The sequence below is a fragment of the Equus caballus genome, chromosome 12, assembly GCF_041296265.1.
Source record: "Equus caballus isolate H_3958 breed thoroughbred chromosome 12, TB-T2T, whole genome shotgun sequence".
Lineage (NCBI taxonomy): Eukaryota > Metazoa > Chordata > Mammalia > Perissodactyla > Equidae > Equus > Equus caballus.
In genome coordinates, this window is record NC_091695.1 from 41,375,260 (window position 1) to 41,392,100 (window position 16,841).

A 16,841-nucleotide genomic window follows, 5' to 3' on the forward strand; every position below is an offset into this window, starting at 1 on the left:
GTGAAGGCGATGTGGGCGGTGGCTGTTAGTAGGACAGTGTGACAGTACAAGGATTGCTCCCTGTGAGAGTGTGATGGAGGCGGGAGTCCAGGTAAGGTGTGCTCAGGGTGTTCAGGCGTATGGGAGTGGACACAGGGCTGTGTCTGAGCTGGCTCTCGGGGGGGGGGCCTCCCAGCCCAACCCCAACAGTGTCGGCCACTTGGCACTGGGCTGCCTGCCATCCCCCAGCACTGTCCGCCCTGCAGGCGACCTCGGCGGGCTGTGGGGCCGGGCGGAAGTGGAGCTGTGTTTCAGGGACTTAATGTTTCCTGCAGGAGTGGACAGGCCCGCAGCCAGGCCCTTGGGGCTGACCTGGGGCATGGAGGCGGGGGAGGACCAGAGCTAGCAGAGGCCTTGGGCTGGAGCCACTCCAGCAGCGTCCAGAACAGGGCCAGGGCCACATGCCTGCTGTGCAGGCGGCGGGAGCAGTCCGCCCACAGCAGAGATGAGGGACGAGCCGAGCCCCACCCCTGCCCCGCCCTCCCGCCACAGCCTGGCCCCCTCTGCCTGCCCCCGTCCCTGTCCAGCCTGGTTGCTCTCCCCACTCTCAGTGCCAGAGGGACCCCGGGCCCTGCTGTCCTCGGCCATAGGCCCCAAGGGCCGCCCCTGCCCCGTCTCCTGCACGACCTGCAGCTCCCCGGGCTCTGGCCCCAGGCGCTGCCCTGGCTCCGAGGCTGGGCTGAGCTGAGCCCTCGAGATGGCAGGCTGAGGCTTCCTGGGGCCCAGCCGAGGGGGACACCCTCTCCCCCACCACCTGACCCTGGGCGGCTAGAAGAAGCCCTTGGCCCTGGCCCCTGGCGGGAAGGAGGTGTCCCCAGTTCATACCAGCTGACCCTCCGTCCCCTCCCTGGGCCCCTCAGCCACGTGCAAACCTCAGTCCTGCAGCCCAGCCCCCACCCCACTCTGAGTCAGCAGAAAACTGGGGGCTTCCTGGGGAGACTGCGCCCCCATGGTGGGGGGGCTTCCTCGGAGGTTCTCCACCAGGTCAGGCTGGAACCCTTCCTCCACCACAAGACTCCCTGAGGCCGCTCTGCCTCCTCCCTCAGCCCCTCCTCCCTCCTCCACCTTTAAGCTCCTGGATCTGGCTCCTTCATTTCTGCCTCAGCCTCTCAGGGAGCACCTGCCAGGCGCTGAGCAGTTTACATCCACTGACTTGTCTGAGCCTCACAGCCACCCTAGGAGGTGCTGTTATTTTTCCTGCTTTAGAGAGGAAGAAATTGAGGCACAGAAAGGGTGAGCCACTTGCCCAAGGGCACACAGCCGGCCGGCGGCTCTCCTTCCTCAAGGACCATGAAAGGGCCTGTCTCTCCCTTCCCACCACAACCTCCCTCCCACCCTGGGCCGCCTGGCTGTTTGCCATCTCTCCAGGCCCTCCTCACTGCCGGGCCCTGCAGCCTGCCTCCTGTGCCCCTCGCCACATCAGCGCAGCCCCCTGCCAACAGAGGGATGCTTTGGGGCCTCCCGTTGCTGAGCGGTCTGGGCCACTCATCTGCCTTGAGTGTAGAGCTACTCCTCCCCACCCCCAGCAGGCTGCCTTCGAGACCCCTGCCCCCCTCCCTCATCTCTCCCCTCTCCTCCCTGAGCTCCTCCAGGCTTCTGCTGTCTGGGGCCCTGTCTGCCTTTCTCTGCTCCAGCCCTGACTCTCTGCCCTGGTCCCAGGCCGCCCCTGCTTGGGAGCCCACCCCAGCCCTTCTGCCCACCACGTGGCTTCACAGCCACCCGCCCCCAGGGGCTTCTGCTCACGCTCAGCCCCTGCCGAGCAGGTCTGGGGCCAGGGGTGGCAGAGAGGGCCGGGGCTGCAGGGGGGCCCTCCCCAGAGCCAGCGGGGGTGGAGGACAGGCAGGCTCCTGTGGGGCCATTTGCGAAGGTGCTGAGGCCCGGCTGGCCGCTATTTAGGCTGCTGTAATATTCATGAAGGGAAGATTAGATATTTAAATTTATTCAGCAATAAATGCGTCTCAGTGGGGGAGCATTCCTCACGCTAAACAAACAAGCGAGCAGGGGCTAATTAATTATTTACAGGAACACGAGGAGGCCTGTGGCCAGGGGGAGAGGGGGCCAGCTGTGGCCCTGCCAGAGGGCCCCTGACCGGCCCTGGGGCTGCCCCTCCATCTCCCCCACCCCCCACTCCTCCCTCACCGTCCTGGGGGTCTGGCCCCTGCGCACCCCCTTCTGGGATTTCTCTTCCCAGAAATCTTGCCCACAAGCTGGCTGGTGACTTTGGGCAAGTCACTTAACCTCTCTGAGCCTCACGACTGGCCTCCGAGAGCTGTGGGGAGGACGGAGATATGCTGAGAGGTGGCCAGGGGTGGGAGACTGAGGGCCAGAGTGACAAAGCGTCTCGTCACTCACAGGAGGAGGGACGAAGCTCAGAGCTGCTCTGCTAGCCGCCTTGCACAGCGACACAGACGGAGGCAGAGCCACTCTCTCAGCCAAGCGGAGGTGGCGGGGCCTCGCCTAGGCTGCCCTCAGCCCTGCCCTGGCCTGGGGGGCCCCAGAGCAGGAGCGGGGGAGGGCAGGGCCGTACAGGGCTGTGTGGGAGCCCGGCCCGGGGGACAGAGCTGACCCAGCCCCGTGAGCCCCCGGCTCCTCTACCCTTCGCTAGGTCACTTCACCCCTCTGTGCCTCAGTTTCCTCATCTGTACAAGGTCAGTAACAGTGCTCCCTCCGTGTTTGGCATGACTGTTCAGTGAGAGGCCACCCCAGGTGCCTGCACTTCATGGCACTGTCACCCCCTTTAACAGATGGGGGCACTGAGGCCCAGCCACAGACTCTGTGGGCAGGAGACCCCTCTGCCCCTCGTGCTCTGGGGCCTCCTCCTGGGGGCTGGGAGGCGCCGCCGGGGAGATGTCCGGGAGGAGGCCTGGGGGGGAGCGGCTGGGGGCAGAGGGGGCGCTGGAGGCCTGGGGGCCTGAGGGAGGGTGTGCCAGGCCTGGGCTCTCGGGACCACTGTCTTCCCAGACACGGCGCCCCAGAGGCCCAAGGAGAGCCAGCTGGGTGCGGCCTGCGCTGCTGCCCCGGCCCCGGCCACCGGCACAGACACCAAATGCAGGGCTGAAAGGTGCCAGGCCCCACCGGGCAGATGGGGAAACTGAGTCCCTGAGAGGGTGCCAGCTGGGGCAAGGGCAGAAGCCTGAGCTGCTGCATCCCAGGCCCCTAACCCTGCAGAGGGCAGGCCCAGCCGTAAAGCCTGGATAAATGCCCCCCCCCAGGGCCTTGTGCCCCCTTCCCCAGCCCACCCGATACTCTCCATCGGCCCCGCTGAACCTCGAGAGCTACGACTCCAGGCGATGCCCATGTCAGAACTGCCTGTGCGCTTCTGCCCACACCCTCTGGGTCATGCATTCAATCAACAAACCCGCAGTGGCCTCGGCTCTGTGCTAGGCTCGGGCTCTGCACATTGGCCCTGGGGAGGACGCACAGCCCACCCTTGGCAGGCCCCGCCCCTGCCATGCCAAGGCGGGTGGGCGCCCCGGGGAGAAGACCAATGGCCGACAGCTCTGCGATGTGATCTGAAATTCATTATGGGGTGACATCAGCTCCTTAAATGGAGATTTGAAAACATTAGGGCTTCATTATGTACACAACGGCAGCGCCTCATTCATCACGCTAAAATCACTCCTGTTATTAAAAATCCCCGTGGCAGCTGCACACGGGGGGCGGGGCCCGGGCCCCACAGGCCGGTGGGCTGGCCCAGGACAGAGTCCCCACAGGGGAACCGAGTTCCCGGATCCCTCTTACCCAGGGAGGGCCAGCTGAGGGGTGGGGCCAGGGAGTGCAGTTCAGGTCCAGGGACTTGGTGCCTCAGTTTCCCCATCTGCTAAACGAAGATGCTAATGGTACATTGCACAGCGCTGCAGTAGGGGTGCTGAGATTCTGCTGGGGAGACCCTGCAAGGCCATGGCATCCGCACAGGGAGCGCTCAGTCCACCCAGCTGCTGTCGGCACCGCCATCGTCATCAGCTGGGGTCAGGCAGGATGGTGGAAGGCCCCAGGCCTTTACTTGGGGAGGACAGGTCACTCCCCTGCTCAGAAAACCCCCCATGGCTCCCAGGAGGCCACGACATCAAGTCCTCAGCCCGGAGCCAGGCTGGGGCGCCCCAGCCTCCACCACAGATGACTGTCTGGCCTCCTTTGTCCCCCGACCTGGTCCAGCCACAATGGGTCCCCCCCGTGCCAGGGAGGGGACGCGAGGCTCCAACATCACCGGTTCTAACATCACGGTAGGCCCTGACACGACACAGGACGAGAAATAGAGCTGGACAAGAGGGAAAGGGGGTGGGCGCTGTCTCGAGGATGGGAAGGCCCCTCCGAGGAGGTGGCATCAGAGCAGACTCTTGACAAGAAGGAACTGGCTTCGGGAAGGTCGGGGGAGGGGTCTGGGCAGAGGGCGCAGCAGGCAGCGGCTGGCACAGCCCGGGAGTCCAGGGCGAGAGGGCGCCGGGAGGCAGGACCTGGTGGGCACAGCAGGAACCTGGGCTTGATCGGGCGCAGGGGGAAGCTTTGAGCGGGGAGGGGCGTGGTGTGAGCTGGCCTCTGGGGCCCTTTGCTGTTCCCTCGTCCTGGAATGCCTTTCCCCTCTCTGCAGCCCCCGGCCCTGCCACTCCCTGCCCCGTGCGCCCACCCAGCCCGAGCCTGGCACACGGGGATGCTCGAGTGAGTGTGTGGCTGGTCAGCTCCTGGGGGACACCTGCTTCCTGGGAGCCCAGCCCAGCCTGGCCTGGAGGTCGGCCACGGGGGCCCCCTCGTCTGCCCGCTGTGCCAGGCCACGGCTAACGGGGAGCTGGAGCAGAGGCTGTCCCCGTGGCCGCGGGAAGCCATCACGGCTCAGGCAGTGAACTGGGTGGACGCCGGGCCTGACCTCCGAGGCCTCGCTGCTCCTCCCGGGTCTGGCCGCCTCTGAACGGAGGAGGAGAGCGAGCAGGAGGGGGAGAGAGAGAGAGGGAGGTGGAGAGAGCGGGCGGGCCAGAGAGACAGCGCCAGAGACAGGGAGAGAAAACCAGGGAGAGAGACAGACACAGGAGCGCGGAGAGCGGGCGACGCAGAAAGGGACAGAGACAGGGAGAGACAGAAAGTGAGAGACCAGGAGAGAGACGAGAGAGGAAATAGGGTGCCCCCACCGCCCCAGGTCACGGCTCCGTGTGTGAAGAGAGGACGTGGTGGGCTGCGGGTGGCAGGTTCCCGGCGGTAGCGAGGATGCCGGGGGGCGGGATGCGCACATGCAGGTGCCTGGGCTGGGGGCGGGGGGCCTGGACACAGCCGGTCCACACACAGGTCTGTACTGAGCACCTGCTCTGCCAGGACGTGGACAGACAGACGCCTGTGCACGCCCTCAGTGGGTAGTCTGATGGCGAGCAGTTGGTACTTAAATCATTACGCAAACAGGGAGTCTGGTTACTAAGGGCGACAGAAGGCCGGCCCACAAGTGGGCAGGGTCTGCCATGTCCCAGCACCCAGGACAGTGGCAGGCCCTTAATTAATAGAGCAGTGGTGGGTGTGTGGGGTGATGGAAGAGGCTGCCCTGACACGGAGATACCTAGGCAGGAGGATGGGGTGAGAGGGCTGGGAGCCCTCAGGCACAGGAGCAGCATGTGCAAAGGCCCTGTGCCAGGAGAGGCAGTGATGGAGGCTGAGCCACCCTGGCTTCTCTCAGGTGTGAGATGCCTGGGACACTGAGGGACATGGGACACACACACGAACTTGCAGTGTGGGCATAGGGAGCAGGGGCTGCACAGAGCCCAAGGGGCAGGAGGGCAGAGTGGCTGCACCCCCAGGCAGGAACTGGCTCCCGCAGGTTTGGGTGGAGCCGCTGACCTGTGGAAGGCCCAGGCAGGGAGTGTCTTGGCAGTGGGTGTGTGTGTCGGGGGGGATGGGGCTCCATCCAGGGACCTGCCGAACCCCATCCCTCCCCGCCTCTGGCTGGCGCTTCGGGGTGCTGGCCGGGCGGGAGCAGAGATGGCGGCCACGCCAGTGGAGGGAGGCGGCCCTGAATTAATCTGTCAGTAAAGCGGGGCCGTGGCAGGCGCAGTCATGATTTAGATGAATAATTGAAATGCTCTGATACATTTATTATCCCTTTAGTGCAAAAGTGGCAGTGAAAGACGAGGGGTAATTGAAACAGAGTGTGCAAATCTCCCCAGAAAGCTGGCTTCTTATCGCCGAGTAAACATTTCAGTCCTAATAAACAGGAGAGACGGGCGGGCGGCAGGGCCCGGTCGATTCCCGTCCTGATTTAGGGCCCGCCTCCCTTCTTCCCATACAATAGGGGAGCGTTTTTTTGTTGTTGGTTTTTTAAAAATTTTTATCGAGCCAGTGAAAGGCTCTCCAGGAGGAAGGTGGAGAGCAGGAGTGGGCCTGGCTGGGAGGCAGGGTGGCTGCCCCAGGCCCGCCAGTCTCCCCACCACAGACGCCGAGCCCGCTACCTGGTAGGCCTCTCGATCCCTCTGTACCTGTCGAACTCCTATTCAGCCCTCAGGGCCCAAGTCAAATGCCCCCTCTGCTGGGAAGCCTTCTTTCAAAATAGGTCTCTCTGAGGGTCAAGGCCTATGTCCCAGTGTTTGACACAGGTGGCCCCCTCCTAACACACACACTCAGAAAGAGCCCTGGGAAGGAATGGGGGGCAGAGGGTTTCCCTGAGACTCACTGTGTTGCTACCACCACCTGGCTTGGCCTCAGAGCGTAGTGGGGGCCTGGCCCTAGAATGAGGCAGGCCCAGGAGCCCTGGACCCTTTGGGTTAAGTCCTTCGGGTCCTGGCAGCCCCTAGGGCTCCCCCTGAGGTTGAGGGTTCCCAGCAGACTCCCCTTCCTGCTCCCCAGAGGCCGTGGTCCTCTCCCCCGTGAACCGCCACGCAGTCACAGTAAAAACTGTGCAGACCCCCTTTCGAGGGCCCTCCAGACGCCGATGTTTGTTGCCCACCGTCCGTCCCCTCACCGGACTGGCAGGGGTCCCGGCGCAGAGCTGTTAGACCTGAGGCCCCAGCTCCGAGGGCAGAGCCCAGCACACAGAGGGCGCGACTAACCGCCCCAGCGGGCTGTGCCAGGGGCTCGGAATCCCCGAGAAGCCCGCTCCTGGGAGCAGTCCTGGTGGGAGACAGGCCATAGGGACAGCGGCAAACACAAGCGCATGGAAAGGGGATGGGGCTTTGGAGAAAGCCCCCAGGCAGGGGAGGGGTGGGCCTGGGGGTTGGGGCCAGCTGAGGCAGCCTCATTTTATTTATTATTATTATTTTATTGAGGTCATGTGGCTTTATGGTGTTATGTAAATTTCGGGTGTATTTCGGCTTCTGTACAGACTACGTCCTGTCGGTCGGGCTGGTGCGGCTTCACAGAGTGGCCAGGGCAGCCCAATGGGACCAAGCTTGTTAGACGCATGGACGGGTGGTGGGGGGAGAGACAGGGGGTGATGGGAGGGTGGGGGGAGAGGCCTGAACCCCTGAAGGGCTGGACTCAGGAGAAGAGGGGGGAACCTCAGGGGACGTCTGGGCAGGCAGGTGGGGACCGAGGCCCCCCAGTCGCGGCCACTCCTGTCTGTGCCCCCACCCTGGCAGGTTGGGGGGTTCAAGCTGGATGGACGGGGTCGGGGGGGCAGTGGAACCCATAGGGAGTGGCTGTGAGGGCAGAGGACGTCCTGGGGCCCGGGGCCGCCTCCATTCCAGGCCCCCACCAGCCCCAGCCTCGCCCCTACCGCGGTCCCCTCCCCGCCACATCCACCTTGTTCCAATCACATTAGCGGAGTGACAACCCCAGCGAGCACTTGCGGCGGCTCCATAAATCTCGGCCGGCACTAAAAGGCTGGACTGCCGGCCCACTTCCTCCTGGGGCCCGGCCCCCCATCCATCTCCGCGTCAGCCGGCGCGCTGGGGGCCTGCTGCAGCCTCCTCTCGCCCTCACAGCTGTGGGAGGGGAGCTACAGGGACCCCACGGCCCCCCCCCCGCAGTCTGGCCAGGGCAGGTGCCCTTTGACCTCCCGGAGTGAAGCCGCCAGGCCATCGCCGCCCTGCCTAAAACCTCTGTGGCTCGCACTGCCTTCACCAGCAAGTCCATCACTTAACATGTAGGCCATCCTTCCCTACCTGAAGTTCATTCAGTCATTCAACAACCATTTATTGATCACCTACTACAGGTGCTGGAGATACAGGCATGCCCTCCAGAGCCTTCATTCCCCAGCAGGGTGGGGAGGTGAAGGGGGTGGGTGGGAGACAGACAACAGACATAAATAAAGAAGGAAGTTATATGGAGCCTTAGGAGAGACTTGCTCTGAGAAAAAGAAGAACGAGGGCACTGTGACAGGCCTGGAGGGCAGGGTGGGCCAGGGGCAGGCGGCTACAATTTCAGTTAAGAGTCAGGCTGGGCCTCACCAAGAAGGTGGCATTCAAGGAAAGACTTGTAAGACGTGAAGGGAGTGGCCACATGGATGTCTGAGGAAGAGCATTCTGAGCAGAGGGAACAGCCAGTGCAAAGGCCCTGGGGCAGGAGTGGGCGGGCCTGTTCCAGGAACTGCAGGGAGGCTGGTGTGGCTGGTGCAGAGTGGGGAGGGCAGGGTGGTGTGGTGGCGAGTCTGACAGGTGGCTGTGGCCCTGTGGACCACAGTAGGGACCTCGGCCTTGGCTCTGAGTGAGGGGAGAGCTCTTCCGAGTTTTGAGCAGAAGAAGGGGGATGACCTGACCTAGGATTTGGAAGGCCCACCCCTCTGTGGGATCCTTTGTCTTCTGGAACTGAATGGCTCTAACTCCAGCTCCTCCCGTGGTCTCTGAGGGTCCCGCATCGTCTCCCGCCTCACCTCCTCCTGGCTGGGCTCTGACCACTTCGATCTTCTACGTCTCCCAGAACGCCCTCACTCTCCCTCACTTCAGGACTTCGCCTGTGCTGTTCCCTCTGTCCAGCACACTCTTCCCACCGCTTTTCATCGGCTCTCTCCTACCCGCCTCTTGAGTCCCAGTGGAGGCACCACCTCCTTCCAGAAGGCTCCCTGCTGCCCAAGCCCGGACAGATGCTCCTTGCTGAGCTCCCACCATGCCTATGAGCCCCCCATGTTGCACAGACCGCCCTGTGTCATGGTAGGTGCTCCCCTCTGGGCTGTGAGCTCAGGGATGGCCAGGACCAGGCCCCTCTGGTGCCCAGCAGATCTGTCTCAGCTCCCAGTTCAGGGCCCCGCACACAGCAGGCGCTCAATCATTGGGTGATTGGACGAAGGAGAGGGCTGGCCGTGGGCACAGGGTGGCGGGAGTCGAATCACCCAGGGCCCCCGAGGGAGGGTCCTCGGTGGGCCTGTCTGAGGGACCCCAGCCCCCAGCGCAGCCCCTCATGCTGGAAGGCCTCCAGGGTGGCTGTGACCTCCACGGGGACAGCTGGCGGAGAAGCGGGGGAGGGAACCACCGCGAGGCACGCGCAGACCCCGTCCCACATCCTGGCCGGTCACAGACAGCTCTTGGCGCTGCTCTTATTTATTCCTGACCTTCGCTGCCCCTTTTATTTTTCCCCCTTTTAAAACCTGGCCTGGGCCCCGCCACCGCCGCCGTAAACACGGCCCCCGGGATTTATCCGACGGCGCATTAACCCCTGGACCCCGGCTCACCAATCATCCTGCTGCCTGTGTAGACAGCGGGCAGCCCAGTCAGCAGGGGACGGAGGAGCTGGGGCGAGGGGCTGGGGGTCCTTGCCGGGACAGGCACTGGGGGCTTAGGGACCACCCCCCCGGGCACCCGCTGACCTTGGCCTGGCTGCAGAGCCCACCCCGACCTCTGACCTCTGGCCCGCCCGGCGCTCAGCCTGGTGGGGTTGTTAACAATGGCGAACACAGCAGTATTCTCAGGGGCTTGACAGTTAGCAGACCCCCCCCCCCCCCAGCCCGACTTCAGGAGACCCTCTCCTGGTAGCAGAGCCGCCCTGAGAGGTTTTAGGGTGGGGCAGGGACAATAACTTTGTCCTCACAGGTGGGGAAACTGAGGCCAAAGGGACACAGGGCTTGCTGAGGGCATGAGGGCGTTGGGGCAGGGCTGGGCTGTTCCCACCACACCTGCGCCCCCTGTCCCAGGCCCGGTCCCCTTTAAACCTCAGGTGTCCCCCCACCTCCCAGTTACAGAGGAGGCCTCTGCTCAGAAGGTGGGGACCCGCCCGGTCACCCAGCAGAGCGGGAGCCACACGGCTACCCCGGTGTCCGGCCCTTCTGCAGTGATGGCGGGCCGGGCAGGGCCGGGAGGGTGGGAGGCAGACACAAGGGAGAGATGGAGAAATGGGGGGCGGGGCTGTGGGATGACGGGGAGGCTGCGAGGAAGGCAGGGAGCTGGGGACGGCGGGTGAGGGGGCCAGGAGAGGAGAAGCAGATGTGGAAGGAGAGGTGCCACCGACCCCCAACCCCACGCCCCACCCCCCTCCCCACCCCGCGGCCCCCAGAACACAGGAAGGGTCTACTCACCGCCGCCGCCTCCAAGCAGGGAGCTGTTGGCTGCAAGAGAGAGAGAGACAGAGGTGGGTCAGTGGGGGTGGCTGCGGGGGGGACAGAGGGGGAGGTGGGGGCTGCCGCTGGGACAGAGCGGGGCCCTGGGTCCCTGGGTCTTCAGACTCTGGGCACAGGGTTTCCTCGGAGCAGGGCAGACAGGACGAGGTAGATGGGGGCTTGGACCTCCCCTCCCACCGAGGCTCCTGATGGGCCTGCGGTTTGGAGGGTGGCTGGGTGGGGGGCAGGGGAGCCACCGGGGTCCCATCCACTTAGCCCGGAAGCAGCTGCACGTGGCGTCTAGACAGGCAGATGACCCTCAGCCACACGCATCCCGTCATTCATTCTTTCTTTCTTTCTCCCCACAGTGTCTCTGAGGCCCCTCTGGGCCAGGCCTGGTACAGAGATGTGGGGCGAACAGAGCAGCCCCGGTCCCTGCCGTCGGGGCTCACAGGTTGCGCAGGGACACAGACTTGAAGCCACCAGGAAACAAACGGAGTCATCGCAGCCATGGTGAGCGCAGCCCAGGGACAGTGTGCGTGGGGAGAACATGAGGCTGTGAACCTGGGCTGGGGGCGCCTCATGGATGACAGCGACCACGTGCGATGGATGTCAGGGCCCCATCCCGGGACAGCGCAGGGAGGGCCCAGAGCACCGGGACAGGAACCAAAGCAGGGGTCAACCAGAGTCACTTTGCTCTGTGCCTCAGTTTCCCCATATGTAAAATGAGGAGAATAGGGCACCTTGCAGGGTTGGTATGAAGGTCAAGGGAGAGAGAGGCATCCTCAACTCTGGCCCCCTGCCCCTTCCCTGGACGGGAGGGAGCTGGACCGTGGCTGCTGTAGCTGCCCTGTCCATCTCGCTCTGCCCGGCCGGCTCCCCCTCCCGCTTCCCCATGAGGCTGACACAAGGGCAGAGTGAAGCCGGCAGCCTCTGGGCCGGGGTGTCGGGGCCATGCAGGTCCATGCGCCCGCCCCGGCCTGAGCTCCAGCTTCTGGCCGCCCAGCTGCATCCTTGGCCACCGCTGGTGGGTCAGGGCGAGCGCTGGGTGCTGCCAGGTGGGGACACCAGCTGTGCCTCAGCCCCTTGGGCCCAGGGTGCCTGGCTCTGGCACCCACCCTACTTCCCAGGTCCTGACGCAGCCCCTCTGGAGGAGGGGGACACGGAGCAGAGCCCGGGCCAGGAGCGGAAGCTGTGGATGCTGCTAAGTGGTGTCGGGCGGCTCCGAGTGGCTGGTCTCCCAGAGCTGACAGCTCTTCGCTCGGGGAATAATTAATTCCACAGCCCGAAAACCCAGGGCTGCAAGTTGCCACGTTACTTGCGAGATTAATACAAGCAGCTAATTAAGATGGAGAGGCGAGGAGCGGCTGGGCGCTCCCAGAGCAGGGGTGGGGGGCCGCGGGGACGAGGGAGGCAGGCCGGGCAGGAGGGGAGGCAGCCAAGCCAGAACCGACAGCAGCGGACGGACCAGGGCCAGACCCCCAGGCAGACGCGGCGGGTTGCTAGGGGGCTGGGCCCCCAGAGGCTCTAGATGTGGCCTCTGCCCCAGGAACGCATATTTCTGAGGACAGAGCGAGGACCATTTGCCAGGCACAGGCTGAGTGTTTTGCACAAACGATCCCATTTACTGTCACAACAAAGCCACAAGCGGGGTGCAATTGTTCCCATTTCACAGATGAGGAAACCGAAGTTCAGAGTGGCACAGTGGCAAGTAGCAGGATGGGAAATGAGTCTGTCTGACTCCAAGGCCAAGCCACAAAGCAGGCCGGCCTCAAGGCAGACTGCCCGAGGGACTGTCACAGGGAGGCTGTCCCCCCACCCCAGCCAGGGTGGGGCCCGCCTCCTCCACGCCCGGGCAGAGCACACAGTAGGCCCTGCAGATGGGGTCTCGACCTGCCCCCATCCCAGCAGGTCTGGTTGCAGAGAGGAGGGCTGGACATCTGGACAGCGTGGGAGGCCCGGGCATCTCAGGTGGGCCCCGGGCCAGCACCCGGCCCCCTCGGCCCTCGGGCAGTCCTGGCAGCTGTCGGGAGCTGCCCTCCGCAGCCCTTCCCTGCCGCCCCCCTCACCTCTCTCTCTTAATTAACACCGGCCGCAAACGAGCTGGCTCCCGCTCACAGAGGGCTCGGTGCCAAATGGGTTGGCAGTGAGCCTCGAAGGGGCGCGAGGGGAGGGGGCCCGACCCGCCGTTCTGCAGGCCCCTGTTGGAAGGAGATGCCAGCCCCCCACTAGCCTGGCACCCCTAAACCCCACCGTGTGTGGCCCTGCCCAGGCAGGGGGACTGGGGTAAACTTGTCCGATGTCCGCCGGGCCGGGAACATCCAGGGGCTGAGGAAGGGAGGGGGCCTGGAGCAGAGGAAGGATTTCTCCAGGCCAAGCTGGGGGAAGGGTGGGCCAGGTGGCGCTACCTGTCACAGGTGGGGAAGGGCAGGTGGGGCTGCTCAGAGGACCTGGTCACTGGCCTGTCCCCAGGCTCAGTGGGCATCCTAGGAGGTTGGTCCAGCAGCGTCCCCTTCCCTCAGCCCACCATGCCTGGCTGTCCCACGGGTGGGGCCCAGGGGGTGGCCCAGTGGTCTGGACCCCGTTCCTCAGCTCCTCTTTCCTCTGGGCCTCTGTCTGGCCTTCTCCCCAGGGGCCTGGCCACCTGGCCACATGGTGCCCCATCAGGCTGCCCAAGGCCCTCCAGCTGGGCCAGGCTGCTCGAGGGAATGGCCTAGAGGCTTGAGGAGGACACGGAAAAAGGGGAGCACCACAGATACCAACAGGCCCTCCCTTCAGTGTGCCACTAGCCTCCCACCGAGGCAGGGTGGCCCCAGGCCTCCCGGCTCCCCAGGTCAGCGCTGACCCTTTCCACCTCACCGAACCCGGCTGTGGGCCTTCAACCTCCGGCTCCTCCCCTTGCTGCCCCCCCATGCTCCCCTCAGTTTGGTTTGAGGCCCTAAATCACAACTGGTCATTAGCCCATTTTTCAGATGAGAAAACTGAGGCTCACAGAGTGCCTGGGGAGTGGGGGAAGGAGCTTGGAGCAGGAAGCTGGTCGTCAGCATCCATTTTCCTCACCCAGGCCCACTCCCTCTGTCTGAGGCACGGCGATGGGTGGGTGGCCACGTGATGTGGGACGAGCACTGGACTTCGAGTCCAAGTGGGGGCTTGTGACCGGCCCCACCCAAGAGATGCAAACTGGCCTGGCAAAGCAGGGGTCTTTGAGCTCCTGCTGGGCGTGGAGAGGGCAGGGGGCTTGTCCTGGCTTTGGTGGCGTGGTTCCCGGGCCAGAGCACCCACCCTGGGGGCTGTGGGGCGCCTGGTCTGAAGCCCGCCATCCGAGTCTGCTTGCCGGCCCCCACACAGGGCCCCCATGTGCCCGCGCCACGCTCCGCTGGCTCCAGACTCCGCTGGGCCTATGACCTTGGGGTGGAATGCAGACCACACCCCTGAAGCCAGTCACTGCCACATCCTCTGTTCCCTGACGGTGGCCCAAGAGGCCAGGGGCTGGGGGCCCTGGGGCCTCGCCCTCCACCTCCACACATCCTGCCGGCCCTGCCCCGCCCCCACGTTGCTGCTCATGCAGTGCCCCCACCTTCACCCCTGCCCACCCCACCCCTTCTCAGGCCCAGGAACCTCCTGTGGGACCCAGCCCCCCGACCCCAGCACTTGTCCGCACAGGCAGGGTGGACCCGCTCCCCAGTTTGTGCCCAGCTCCTGGCCCAGGTCAGGGGCTGGCATGTGGGCACCGCCCGGTGCAAGGGAGAGGCCAGACCCCGAGTGCTTGGCCGCTGTCACTACAGGTCGGAGGAGGCCCCGGGGAAGGCGGAGCTGGCCGGCCTTTTCTTCACCCTCCACGCGAAACATTTTAATTGGGTGCCAACCGTCTGCCAGGTGCCACCAAGCGTACAGAGATGAGCAAGACACAGCCCCTGGGCCTCGGGAGCTCCCAGCCTGGAGGAGCGGGAGGGAGCAGGTGAAGGCCATGGTGTGGGAGGGACAAGAGCCAGTGCAGCCTGCAGACTGGGAGGGCTTCACAGAGGAGGTGGCATGTGTCTGAGGCTGGAGGGAGGGCCGCACAGCTTCAGAGAGACAAGGAAAGAGTGCAGGGAGGGGCCCCTTGGGCAGGGGCACAGAAGCCCCTCAGTGAGGCTGAGGTTCCCAGGATGCAGTGAGGAGCCACTGGATGGGGGGCGGGGGGATGCTGGGCAAGGACAAGGTCGTCTGTGCCTGACTCTCCACGGGCGGGCGGGCGGCAGAATCAAAGGGGACCGAATGGAGTGGGAGCAGGGCGGCTGGACATGGGGCTTGGACCACAAATGGGGAGGAGGGGGTCGGTGGGGGGAGAGCAGAGGCTCCGGGGCACGCAGTCCCCTCTCCCTCTTCTGGTTGTCGCCTCCACCCCGCCCCTGCTGGGCAGACATAGACCTAACCCTAACGCTAACCCTAACTGCCCCCACCCAGGCCCAGGAGGGGCACAGTAGCATGTGCTTGGGGGCCATAATTCTTTTAGGGACCCACGAAAATGTAATTTCTTTTAAAATCAGAAGAAAAATGAACTTTTAGGTTGAAGAAAATGTTTTAATACACAATGTTAATATATCTGTCTTTATGCCAAGAAAATCATCAAATCTAACCTTTCCTATTTTATTACGGAGGAAGGGCCCGCGACGGCAGAGGGCCTGGGCCTGGGCCGGGTCAGCTCCGGACTCACGTGGGCCCATTTGATCCTCACCCCGTGCAGACGGCGCTCTGACGAACCCACTTCACAGGTGACAGGCTGAGGCCTGGAGACGACCTCCTCACAGAGCAGATTTGAGCATCTCCTGTTTATCCCCAGCTTCCCAACTGAATTGTCCCGAAGCCCCTCTTTGCTCGCAGGATCAAGAACCAGCCCCAGCAAACTCCAGGACAATGGGCCCCGCTGACATCACCCCGTCACTTCCCCTCTCCTCTGTCTCTCCCTCGCCATGCTCCAGGTCCTCAAACTTGCCCCATTTCCTCCGGCCCCAGGGCCTTTGCACGGGCTGTTACCTCTGCCTGGAAGAGACCACACCACTGGCGAGCACACCCAGCTACCTACCCGGGGCTAGAGCTGGTCCCTGGTTATGCCCTTCCGTGGGGCCATGAATCACGGCTTCCAGCATCCTCACCTTCCAGTAAGCGCCCATCTTGCTGCCCCGCCCCAGCCCCGTGCGTCCCCAGCATCCAGCACGGAGCCCACCACACCAGGTGCCCACTAACGATTACTGAACGGACCCACCGGGTCACTCAGCCGGGCTGCCCGGGGTCGGAAGCCCAGGCTGTCACCATGGGCCTTGAAGAAAAAAAGCCCACCCCCGGGGGGTGCCCTCTGAGGCAGGACCTGGGGTGGGGCTGTGCAGGCGACAGAGCGGGTCCAAGGGCAGCGGCAGGAGGCGGGGGAGGAGCTGACAGGGACTCAATCTTCCAGCCCAGGGGGGGAGCGAGGGGGGAGGTGAGGGGTGCCCGCGGGGGCCGGGCCGGCCGAGAGGAAACGCAGTGACCGAGGAAAGTGCTGAGCAGGGTACCGGGCCAGGGGAGGGCGGGCGAGCGGGCACAGCGGTGACCTTGAGGCGGCACGGCTCCTCTGGGCTCCCGGAGGCCACTGCCGCCACGGGCCCCTGCACACTGCTCCACACGCGGCGTCAGACGCCCTCGGAGCTGGGGGCTGCTCCCCCAAACCACCCAGCCCCCGGCGGGCCTGCTCCCCTCCACCCTCCCTCGCCAGGCCAGAGCTCAGCTGCCTGTCTTTTGGCAAATAGGCGTCCAGCCCCTAGGAGGTGCCAGGCTCTGAGACACAGATGGGCAAGGCCCTGCTGGCACGCAGTCGAGAATCAACAGAACAAGAATCAACTTGAACTAGAATTGCTGTGAGCACCAGAGGTTGTGAAGGAAATAAAAGGGAGGAGAGAGTGGCAGGCGGGCCGCCGAGGGCCGATCTAGAAGGAGTGTGCGGGGACCTGCTGAAGAGAGGGAGCCATCTGTGAGGGGCACAGCCCCCGCAGGGAACAGCCTGTGCAAAGGCCCTGGGGTAGGAGCCAGCCTAGTGGGTTTGAGGCACAGTGAGGAGGCCGCTGTGGCTGAAGCAGAGTGAGTGGCAGAGAGAAACAGGAGAGAAGGTCGGGGGGCAGTGGGGGCAGCAGCCGCCCACCCCAGGCAGGAGGGGGACCTGCTGGCTACTGCATTGTCCAGGTGCCCTTCCCAGACCTCCATCAGGGAGTGGGAGCCCCTTAGGAACTCCCACGATACCAGTGTCCCCCATTGCAGCTGCCCCATTCCTGGCCTGCCTCCCCACTGGCCGAGCCCCCACTGCTCCTAGCACTCCAGAGTCTGGTACCCGCGAGGTGATGGTTGACTGACCGAC

General features: G+C 64.5%; 1 protein-coding gene across 2 annotated transcripts in view; it reads right to left on the reverse strand.

Annotated features, from left to right (window-relative positions):
- MACROD1 (mono-ADP ribosylhydrolase 1) overlaps positions 1 to 16,841 on the reverse strand; it is a 146,192-nt gene that overhangs the window by 3,702 nt on the left and 125,649 nt on the right. For both annotated transcript variants that reach the window (XM_023654280.2, XM_023654279.2), the window contains exon 4: positions 10,454 to 10,483. In XM_023654280.2, coding sequence (XP_023510048.2) covers positions 10,454 to 10,483 — 30 coding nt within the window. The remainder of the gene's footprint in view (positions 1 to 10,453; positions 10,484 to 16,841) is intronic.